Raw genomic sequence first — 11,453 nt, 5'->3', positions numbered from 1 at the left:
GCAAAATAACGAGCTATGAATCACCGATATGGTGAGTATGTCAGCTATTTTCTTGCTCAATCTATACTTACTAATAAAGGAAGGTGATATTCTTATTTTTGTCCTGCTTTGTTTCGTTCCACTTTGATTGATTTTCACGTATGCTAGGTATTTTGGTTTTGTCCGTTTCATGTACGAGCGAGATGGTTTCTTTCATGCATCGCTGGATCGTCCTAGGCTGGTCCAAAGCATTGGAACAGTACATGCTAGCCAAACAACCACCCATCTACTATTGATTTTGGACAAATAGAGATGAAATGTATACAGGAGGATGCTCTTTTTATCACCAACGAAGGATAAAAGTGGATCGGCGCATATACGTTGGGCAACTCCGTTTGAGCTCTTTTTTCCGGCCCAAGTCCATGGCGGGGCAGCATAGCAACCTATAATTGTCTCTTTATTTTGCACTAGTGCGGAATTGGGCATTACTCCTGGTTCATAAGGGCCTTTAGTCCCGGTTCATCAACCGAGACTAAAGTGAATGAAATATGTCCTAAAGACAATAATAAAATTATTATTTACATTTCGTTATATCATAATAAATATTTATTATTCATGCTAGAATTGTATTAACCAAAAACTTAGTACTACGTGTGAATACATAGACAAAACAAAGTGTCCCTAGTATGCCTCTACTTGACTAGCTCGTTAATCAAAGATGGTTATGTTTCCTGACCATAGACATGTGTTGTCATTTGATGAACAGGATTACATCATTAGAGAATGATGTGATGGACAAGACCCATCCGTTAGATTAGCATAATGATCTAAGTTTTATTCCTATTGTTTTCTTTATGATTTATACATGTTCCTCTGACTATGAGATTATGCAACTCCCGAATACCGGAGGAACACCTTGTGTGCTATCAAACGTCACAATGTAACTGAGTGATTATGAAGATGCTCTACAGGTGTCTCCGAAGGTGTTTGTTGGGTTGGCATAGATTAAGAATAGGATTTGTCACTCCGTGTATCGGAGAGGTATCTCTGGGCCCTCTCAGTAATGCTCATCACTATAAGCCTTGCAAGCAATGTGACTAATGAGTTAGTTGCGGGGTGAAGCATTACAGAACGAGTAAAGAGACTTACCGGTAACGAGACTGAACTAGGTATGATGATACCGGCGATCGAATCTCATGCAAGTAACATACCGATGACAAAAGAAACAACGTATGTTATTGTATGGTTTGACCGATAAAGATCTTCGCAGAGTATGTAGGAGCCAATATGACTATCCAGGTTCTGCTATTGGTTATTGACTGGAGATGTGTCTCGGTCATGTCTACATAGTTCTCGAACCGGGTCAGCTCACTTCAATGCTTGAAGTTTGTCGTTAGGTGGTCTACGAATCTGGATGACTTTTTTGTGTTTCTGGTATTCATTACCCTATCATGTTTAATGATGAATAGACTGAAGGTTTACCCGAAAAAACTATGAACAGATTGGAGGTTTTACCGCAAAGAAAAACTGGTCAAAATGAGGTCCAAAATACAAGTTTTTTTCTTAAGGTTTTAGTAGTGTCACATGATTAAAATGACGCCATATATTTTTCTCCTTCTCCAATATGTGTAGCGCTTGCTTATTTATTTTTTTGAACTACAGACAGATTGAGACTCCCATTGAAAGTGTATCGCCGGAAATTCTGAAATAAATTCAGGATAAATGCGAGCGTCAGAACTTGAACCCCGATGGGTTAGGATACCACTATCCACCTAACCATCCCAACCACAGATTGGTGCACAACGCTTGCTTAATTAAGATCAGTCAACGGATCTCCACGTAATTACATATTCTCCTCATGATTCAGCATGCCGTGGCCCTCTGCGTTGTGCTGCTCGTGCCACCGCGCGCCCTGGCTTCGTATCGGCGTCATGTCGGTCTTAACCTGTACTGCCATTTCACTCCAGCCATTATACTTTGTCATGTAACTGTGCACAGGCGCAACCCCCAAGGTATTTGGCCACTATACTAAACTTCCCAAGGAAAGTGCTATTCTGAGCTCGAGCTCAGATGCACTGCATATCTCAGTCGTTCACTGGCACCGAGATTCACAACGTCTCCTGTATAGTCATATGTATTCTGAATAGTATATCCCACCTATTTCCTGGCAAGGGCCCATCTATCTACCACACATAATGCCACCATCGCCGTCCCACGCTGACGGGTTCAGACGGGGGTGCAAGTTATGGGCCACGGCTCAGCCTATACACCTATTTTAATACCCCTCCAGTGACACAGTGATCTCAGTGGTTGGATGGGCTGCTGATGTGACTAGACATGGAGCGAATAAAAAATTTAGCTTGTGCAAATGAGTTATATTAACAAGAATTGTAGTATGAGAGGGACAAGGTGGAAAGTTGGAAAACAAAAAACACATGTTAAGTGATTTGAAGGGCCTAGTGGTACAAGGGTGCTAATTAATTGTGAAGGCACAGTGACGATGACAGGCAGCGATCGTATTTTATTAGTAGAACCCGTGATGATGTGATCACCCCTAGCTATGTAGCTAATATTATTGCACCATCGGAGAAGGTCATGGCTGAGAAGGATGCATGCGACTCTGGCTGTAGAAAATATATCATACCAGCACAACGTGGAGTAGCAGCTGGCATGAAGAGAACAGGTGCATGTATACTTGGGCCCGTACCGCGAGCATATCAGTCGATGCTACAACATAAATATCAATCACCAGCGACACCACCAACAGAAGATATCAAGCCAAACTTTCGGACTCCACCTCGTTGGAATTAATTAAACCATATACATGAAGGTCTCCTAGTTATACGGAGAATTTACTACATTAGTTTTGCTCCTCTTAGTTAATTAGTTTTTTTTCAAGTCCATTGGTGTGTCCTTGTGAGTTACGGGCTTAGCCCAGGTTGCCTGCGTGCACCTATTGAACATATAAACTCTGGTAGACTACCCGCTCATATGGAGGCATCGCATCGCGCGTGCGTTGTGGTTCGCTCGATGTGCCTCGCTGTAAAATTCCTCGTCCTTTTTACCTGTCTGTCAAACATCCGGCCCTAGGTTTTAGTTTACTCCATTGCTTTGGGTTTTGGTGGATGACGCCTGGGCCACTCTTCTACGTTAGACCATTCTTACAGCGTGCGTGGGTCGAAAAAGAGGTGGCTGCAGCCTACCGAGGTTAGTCGCGGGACGGGAGAAAAGACCGCATCTCCCCACTCCTCCCACGCCCTGTGCACCCAATCCCCTCCTCCTCCTCCCTCACGAACCCTAGCCGCCTCCATGTTCGCTTCCTCCTCCTCCTCCTCCTCCATCCTCCCGCGCCAGTCGCGCCCTCCCTCTCCTGCATCTCTTCCACCCCGAGATCCGAGGTGTGCAGGCGCGGAGGCGCGCTTCCCTGGCGGCAGCGGCAACCTACAGGCAAAGGGCGACGGCGGACCAAAGGGCGACAGCGGCGACCTCGGTTCGATCTGTGGGAGAGAGAATATGAGAGGGAGAAGAAGAAAGGAGAGGATGGAGAAAGAGAGAGGAAATAGGAGAAGGAGGCGACGTCGAATGGGAGAGGGTCAGTGCGGTGGCGCAGCGGACGGCGGCTCGTGCTGTGGTGCGGCGCCGTCGTCCACGTGCTCCTCCTGAAGCTCCTCCTCTCCACCACGGGTGGATGCCTGGTGAGGCCAGCGTCCCCTCCACACTCAGGTGCTCCCCCGCTTCCCTGTGTCCCCTTTGTCTCTTCCCCTGACCCTCTCTTTCTGTCACACATGGAGAGAACCGTGGTGGCAGCACATCAGATTTTGCTACGAAATACAACTTAGTTCTGAAAATAAGAAACAAAGCTGATTAAATCCCCTATGCATCTGTTGTTTGTTTGCTGATTTACTGGGTAGATCTTGAACTGGACGACACAAAGGAGGTGGCATTAGTAGTCATGGAGATCCTCGTGTTCTGAACATCAATTAGTTCCATGGGGCTAAATGATACTGTAATCTGGCTTTCGTGGCCTATATATAGTATTTAGTAAATAAGTCTGTTCCATATCCCATTAATATGAATGCAGCTCGTCAAACTGTTCCCATTGGTCGTCTATTTGATCTTATTATTTAGGTATTATAGGAAAGTAAGTATGTACTCCATTGAGCAAGCTCTTTCTATCTATGTGATTTATTTTTCTGTGGTTGATGAATACAGTAGGAGCCTGGATCTTTTAACCACAGAGATGGTGCATAAATAAGAAAAACAATAAGTGCACTAATGCTTTTTTGGAATTCCATTGGTTTTCTGGAAATTTTGGTGAAAGCAAGATTTAAGACAGAGAGGTTCATGTGCTAGGCCATCGACACACCTCTCTTCAAGGTAAGGTCAGTTCTAAGGTGAGCTCATCCTATTTTCTTTCTTCAATCTCAGGCGAAGATTCATCTCTCTAACCTACTACCTCTCTATAGAATTTAGAAATCCGAAAGTTAGAAGATGTAGGCAGAATTAGTCATGCATTCAAAAGTTAGGGATTTCATGCTACATGCAAAATGTTTTCTATTGGGCAGCAACACATAACATGTGGCGCTTTAGGGCTGCTTCCTACTAGTTATCGACATAAAATTTATAATTTTGTGATGCCTAGCCTTTTACTGTTGGAAGGAGGATATTCAATGTGGTTCTTTGCCCCCATTTTTTATCTATATGCATTGCGTAAAAGTTCTTTGTGTTTTGTTGATGGAATATTGATACTCAGCTGTGTGCCAATTTATAACTAATCATAAAAGGGAGAAGAATAAACTCAAGCACATTGGATAAATGCAACTTGCAGAAATTTAATGTTCTCTTCTCCTTTGTAGGTCCCGAGTCGGTTAATGTTGATTTTGCTCATGCACAACCCATCATAGGAGTCAGTAGGATCATCTTCAATGGGTGTATGGACTGCAATAGGTAAATGCCTTTTTGTTTTCACATTCGAAATTATGGATTGAACACTTCATTGAGATATTACACATCAAGAACCCTAGGTGTAGCCATGAGCAAGAATAGATGGGATCAACAATTACAGAGCATGAATATAGAGATGTCCAAGAGTTACACTTTATTATGATACTCCTGCTCACCCATGCATGAGATGGCCCATGATTTCTATTTACACATGCTTTTAGATCTGTAGTGGCAAAGGGTTCAGGTTCTTTACTTACTTGTGTAGGTAAAAGGTTCATGTTTTTTGTTTTTCATCTCTTTCCAGAGTGTATTTAATGTTTTAAGAATCCTTGGCACCTTTAGATGTGAATAAACCTTCAGAGTGTGTCAATAGCTATTTATTTCCTCGGCAAATCAACTCACACATTTTATAGCTTTTTTTTGTCCTCATCAGTTATCCGGTTTAAGGTGTGGTGGATGGCGCACAAGATGAAGGACAAGGGCGGCAGCAGCCCACATGAGACACAACTCCTGCTGGTGGAGTGAAGGCCCCGGGGCCTGCAGCGACGAGGAGGAAGACACGTCGTAGGTACGTCGTGTTCCAGGCCAGCCCTGTTATAAATTTCGTCCCATGATGATCATCCCCACGTGACAATAGGAAACTAAGCTGGATGGTGAGAATGCTGATGTTGTGGTTACTGGAGATGAGAACGTGCAGCCTGACCAAACCAAGCCTAAGAGGTAGGAAATCTCTCTTAGATCAAAATCATTGGTTGGTACTTGTTCTGTGTTATTTGCCTCTTTAATGCTGGTTACTCAAATCTTGCTCACCTTGCTTGTTGACTACTAACAGACTATAATTACCACTTAATTATCTCTTCTGATTGGCTTCTTGCGCCATCTGCGCAGCGGTTAAATTTATAAATTGCTTTTCTTGCTTGTTAACACTGACAGCAGCAACAACAACTTACTATGTTCCATTAAAGCAGATAAGAAGATAATTTAGTTTGGGTAAATTTATTAATTGCTTTTCTTCTCCAAACTCACAGACGTAGCTTTAACCAAAAAAGAAAAGGAGCAAGCTTGCTTAGCTTAAAAAAATAAAAGATTTCAAAATGATGTGGTGATAGAGTTATGTTCAGTTTGGTGCTTTGGGTCATTCTTGATAAGCGATTGGGTAGTGGTTGCTGTTTACTCACAATGGATGGATTGGTGAGAATGAGTTCATGAAATCATACTGCAACTGTTTATGGAAGTAGTTGTATGAACATGCGTGTTGTGAACTAAATTGATCTGGTTGCTTACCCGCAAAAAAAACTGATCTGGTTGCTTGTCGTTCAAAATCTTCACCTGATATGTTGTGCGCTGGTCTGCATTTATATCAGCAGTTGTGTTTTTATTTGTTTCTTTTGTGATAGTTTAAGGTGAGAACAAAGTATTTATAATTGGGGCATGGACTACATATTTATAATTGTATCCATGCTCTCTATATAAGCTATGCATTTGTAGTTGGATTCTCTATAGAGCTGAAAATTACACTCGAAATTATCTATTTTTTATGCTACATGGTCGTGTAACTATGGATGGAAATCGAGTTAAGGTAAAATGGAAAAGGGATAAAAATGCAGTTTCTATGAGCGAAATCATCCTAAAACATATGGTCATTTATTATTTATGCTTCCATGGTATTGAGATCAGTTAGTAATATTACACATAATTATTTTTTCCAGCTGTGTCCCTCACCTCCTGTTGAGCATGTTTTGGTTGCACTGGTTAGTTGTTAAAGGCTTAGCAGTACCAACCATGGCGCTGGTGCCGCGGACTCCCCGCTGTGCGCCGTCTCACCGCTCGTCCCTTCTGGCTACACCTCCCCATGTGAGTTCCTCCTCTCATTGCTCTCTAATTTCATTTTTGTTTGGCATGTGGGTTTGGGTGGCCAGGAGATGTTGTAAACACCATTAAAGGAAAAGAGAAAAGTGTCAAGTACCCTCTCTTCAACTAACAATCTGTTTCCTTTATATAGTCTTGCCCACACTTATTTTCTTGTTGCAGAAATAGAGGTATATTGCAATACAACAATACAGTGGTGTTCTATGATTTATTCTTTGCCTGCTAACGTTTTCCTATATTTACATGTGTTGCAGGTCATGCTGCAGTTTATCCCTTGTCGAAGTTCTTCTGTGATTCATCTCATACGCATCGTTGGCTGTTCTCTTTCGGCTTTTCAAGGTTTCATCTTCCTCCTTGAAGCTTACTTTCTTATGTTCATTTGATATTTTGTCTTTATTCAGTTCTAACTGTGTGTGTCCCGTGTGTTGTGCCTTTTCTTACCTATTATTGGTTCATCTCAATTATTATTTCTATTCGTTGTTGCTTGCTGCCTGCGTACTTTCTGTGTTGGTTGTTGTTGTCTCATTGTTTCATATGGCCGGCATCTGTGGCATAATATCTTTTGTCAGGCCGATTCTAGAAACAGTGGCTGCACACTGTGGTTTGCCTCCTCCTAGCCACCTATGTGAGGTTGATGGGATGGGCATCTCCTTGCTGGATTAGAAATTGAAATTCCTGGGGATGGTGTCTTGCTAATGCCGCAGAGGAAAAAAAATTGGGCCTCTGGTGGTCAGGGTTCTACGTCAGGGCTTTTGACACTCATGGAACTATGTCAAGCCACTGTCGATACTATCCCTTTATTTAGCTTTCTTAATGAATCAACTGTTATGTGTTGTAAATATCACAATTGGACCACCGTTGGCCCTTCCTGCCTTCCCTAGCTACTTATGACAATTTCTACTCGTTGTAAATACCACTGGATTATGCTCCTTAATCTAGCTCTTGCCATCGTCACCGTATTGTCTATGTCTTATTATGTTTTTTGTAAGTTGTTGGTCCATTGGATTGACTGAGCTATGAGCCTTTTTCTTTCGCTGGCCTACTTCCCAAGGCATATGTTGTGTTGTTCCTATGCAAATTCATTGTATTAGATTTTTTGTATGTCAGTTTCTTTCCATTTTTACCTGGCTGATTCTTGCACTGCTACATAGCAGCTGTTATGTATGATGCAAATGCAAGGTAAACAAAACTGGGTGTTTTCTTGTGCTCTTCTTTCAGTTCAAATAGGAATTAGAAATTGAGGGTATACCTCAATATTAAGTACAAATACAATACATTCTTTTCGCACATTCCCTATTGTCATTGTGGTTGTCTTCACAATATTCGTTTGCGATTTGGATGTCTTTGGCCAGTTTCTTATTGAAAAAAGAATCAAATAGGAAATCATCTACTAATTGTTATTTTTCTGATCTTAGTTAAGTTCCATGTGAAGTAGAAACTTCATGTCTTTGAGAATAACATGCTTCAGCCAGGCGGGTTGTCCAGTGTTTGACTTTTTCCTTGGTTTGATGATTATGATGTAGCTAATCGGGAAGATACCTCACGTCGGTATGTATTAGTTGTGACTTGACTGGCTTCAGTCCAGTAGAGAACACAACTAATTTGCACCTCCTGAAATATAATTACTATTTATGATTTTGATATGTAGTAGCTTTGATTTGGCTGATTTCAAGTCAGGAACATGAGTAGGCTGATGTATTATCCATGACCGTGGGAAGGCGGTATTTTCTGTTATAAAATTAGTGTACTGGTAAAAAAATATTAGTCATAAAATGATTTATTGAGCAATTACCTGAGAAGTGCAGTGGGGACTGCGCTCCGGTCGCGGCGGAGTGCAGCCGCGGGGAAGACAACATTTTCCTATTCGTAGGAGCTTCAGTGAGGTTGCTCACCAATGAGCTGGAAGGTTTTTTGTTCTGGGTACCAGCAGCTCACTTTGTTACCACAACACCATTTCATATTTAAATTTAATACTCCCTCCCTTCTTTAAAAGAAGGCATGTCAGTTTTGGTCAAAGTCAAACAATGTAAAGTTTGGCCAAGTTAATCCAACAAACTTGTAGGTCTTCTTTCCTAGCATGGAGGGAGTACTTAGTTTCATTACTGCATCCACAGTTTATTTTTGCTTCTACTTCTACTTCTACTTCTACTGTATTTCTGTACTTAAATTTAAATTATTTCTGCACCTACTTAATTTCTACTTCTACTTTTTTCCTGCACCTACAGTTGCAGTGCTTAATTTATCTGCTCATGGAGCTATGACTCTGTTGCAGTGGGCTAAGGTTGACCGCTTTCAGGGGTATGTCAAGGTGTAGGTGCAGACTCATTGTTGATGTTGAATACTGGAGTAAGAATGATGATCAATGCTCTGACCGTGCCGCTGGAGATAATGGTGCGAGCTCGACCAGTTCATGGTTAGGACACACAAGCCGCCTATATCTTTCTCTCTGTGTCTCCTTCTGTTGCTGTTTGGAACTTGGTGGGCTGGTGGCTGCGTCGGATTAATCAAGGGATTCTGTTTAGCTTAGTTTCATTACCGGAAAGCCTAAGAGCGGCGTTCTTTATTGTCTGGTTAAATCAATCCCTGCCTCCCGCTGGTCGCCAGCTCCGATGCTTCGCCGAGTGGAGAACCAGGAAGGAGGGGCGTGAAGGGGAGAAGGGGGTGTGGCGGAGAAGGAGCCACTTTCATATCTATGTTGTCTTATTAGGAAAATAGGGTTTGTTTTATAGCTGATGCTTAATATGTTCTATCGATTGGTGAATGCTGAACTTTAGCTCATAAACTGGATGGCAAATGCTAAATCTGATGGGGCTTTTGCCACTTATTGTTTTATGGTTGTCTAGACAGCTGATGGCATGCTTCTTTCTTGCTAATTGTCAATTCTTCTATACAGGGTCCCTCAGCTACTTATGCTTTGCTAGACAATGAGAGTATGTAGACAGCATGTATGTTTCTACATTGTTCTGCGCAGGTTGAGATGCATCACATGATGTTTTTCTTTTACATTTATGAGTATTACAGAGTCCTTTCTTTTTCCATAAGGGGCAGTAGCTGTGCCATTTGATTAGGAGGACAAAGAGTTGATCACAAAGGGGTAGCATTCACGATATATACGCAAAAGAGTATAGAACCCAATTATATGATGTAATTGACTATTATTTTTATTAACTACTCTTGTACACAATGTTCAGTTCATGTATTAAGTACATCTTATTGTGTCACTTGTGTTTACTCTTTTTTAATGCAAGTTTACAACTACTCGGAGTTTCTAATTGTAGACTCAACTATCTTGACCTATCAATGATCTAATTTGTGGCATTATTACCTTAAGAAAATATTTGCATTTAATTTTCTTTATATGTAGGGGTACTCAAATATACGGTTATTGAAAAAATGCAAATATTTTCAACACGAACATGGTCTTAAACGGGTCTTTGTGCCATTTGGCGCAACGTCATCTAGTATAAATAAAGGCCAAGTGGCTATGTAAAAGCTAGGTTTGAGTTGATGGAAAATATTCTCAGATGCATTCGAGGATGAGGTAGTCTGTTTCCTGCATTCCATAATTTGGTTCGTGATTGCTTGTGTTCCGGCGACTTGATTTCCAGGGCACTAGTTAGTTCGGTTCTTGACGGGCAAAGATCGATCTCATCTCTTTTCCTTCCGTCTGCTGCTGCTTAGTTGTCATCTGCTAATTATTCCGTCTGCTGCTGCTTAGTTGTCATCTGCTAATTATTCCGTCGCCGCCGCCGCCACTAATCATCATTAGCATAATCCATCCATCTAGTCTAGCTCTAGTACTACTACACCACATCCACTACTTCCGATCCATCTAGTCCAAGTTCCTTCACACGTACACATCTCTACACATATATATCTCTGTCTGCTCTAGTACATCTGCTTCTGATCAAGTATATTCTGCTAGCTCCTTTGCGCCGGTGAAAGATCAGGGACATCCCACAAAATCGACTCAAAGCTATTTGAGCCGTATCAGCTTGTATCAGAGAGCGCTAGGTTTATCACTGCGCGTGATGTCAACCGCAAGCAAGCGTGACGAGGATGATTTGCGGGAGGATGACGGGCCGCCGCAATATGGTCCCGATCTGGACCCAGGTGTCCGTGCTATGTTCAAGGCTACATACCAGCACTTCGACAGCCGCATGAAGGCCCTCGACGAGACGGTGACCGACGGGTTCCAGGCCATGCAAGCAGCCCTCCGTCGCCTAGAGGCAAGGGCAGCCGGTGCGGCTGCTCCAGCGAGGGAACAACATGCCCTGCAGCAGCGAGCACCTCGACATGTCCGTGACGCGGACGTTGCCAACGACGACAATGATGCTGAGTCCGAGGATGGTTCTGATGCTCGCGGCGACTTGCCTCGCCGACCACGACAGGATGCTCGTCCCGGTGATGATGGACCAAGGCGGCGCCGCGATGAGGACGAGGACGGAGGCATTGGTAGAATAAAAATTACTATACCTTCGTTCACAGGCAAAGCCGGTCCCGAGGAGTATCTTGAGTGGGAGATGCGTGTGGAGCAGATTTTTGATAATCACGGTTACTCCGAGGAGTGGAAGATTCGTTTTGCTTCTCTTGAATTTTTAGGTTATGCATTAATTTGATGGGATCAGCTCAACCGCAGTGACGCACGACCAGAATCGTGG

At 42.6% G+C, this 11,453-nt stretch overlaps 1 protein-coding gene across 27 annotated transcripts; it reads left to right on the top strand.

Annotated features, from left to right (window-relative positions):
* Nucleotides 1–3,191: 3,191 nt before the first annotated feature.
* LOC123135922 (uncharacterized) lies at nt 3,192–10,013 on the top strand. 27 transcript variants are annotated; one of them, XM_044555172.1, is made up of 8 exons: nt 3,193–3,702; nt 4,836–4,926; nt 5,357–5,491; nt 5,561–5,643; nt 6,680–6,777; nt 7,047–7,131; nt 9,089–9,205; nt 9,686–10,013. In XM_044555172.1, exons 4-8 carry the CDS (start codon nt 5,574–5,576, stop codon nt 9,718–9,720), a joined length of 405 nt encoding a protein of 134 aa, XP_044411107.1. In that variant the 5' UTR covers nt 3,193–3,702; nt 4,836–4,926; nt 5,357–5,491; nt 5,561–5,573; the 3' UTR covers nt 9,721–10,013. The 27 variants fall into 27 exon arrangements, 6 of the variants coding, with proteins under 6 accessions (XP_044411104.1, XP_044411107.1, XP_044411106.1 ...); XM_044555171.1 differs by having other exon boundaries at nt 5,337–5,491; XM_044555169.1 differs by having other exon boundaries at nt 3,192–4,926; nt 5,337–5,491; nt 5,570–5,643.
* The last annotated feature ends 1,440 nt before the right edge of the window (nt 10,014–11,453 follow it).

This window comes from Triticum aestivum, chromosome 6B (genome assembly GCF_018294505.1).
Source record: "Triticum aestivum cultivar Chinese Spring chromosome 6B, IWGSC CS RefSeq v2.1, whole genome shotgun sequence".
Classification (NCBI taxonomy): domain Eukaryota; kingdom Viridiplantae; phylum Streptophyta; class Magnoliopsida; order Poales; family Poaceae; genus Triticum; species Triticum aestivum.
Note: the sequence above shows the minus strand (reverse complement) of the source record. Positions and strands in the feature narration are given on the sequence as shown.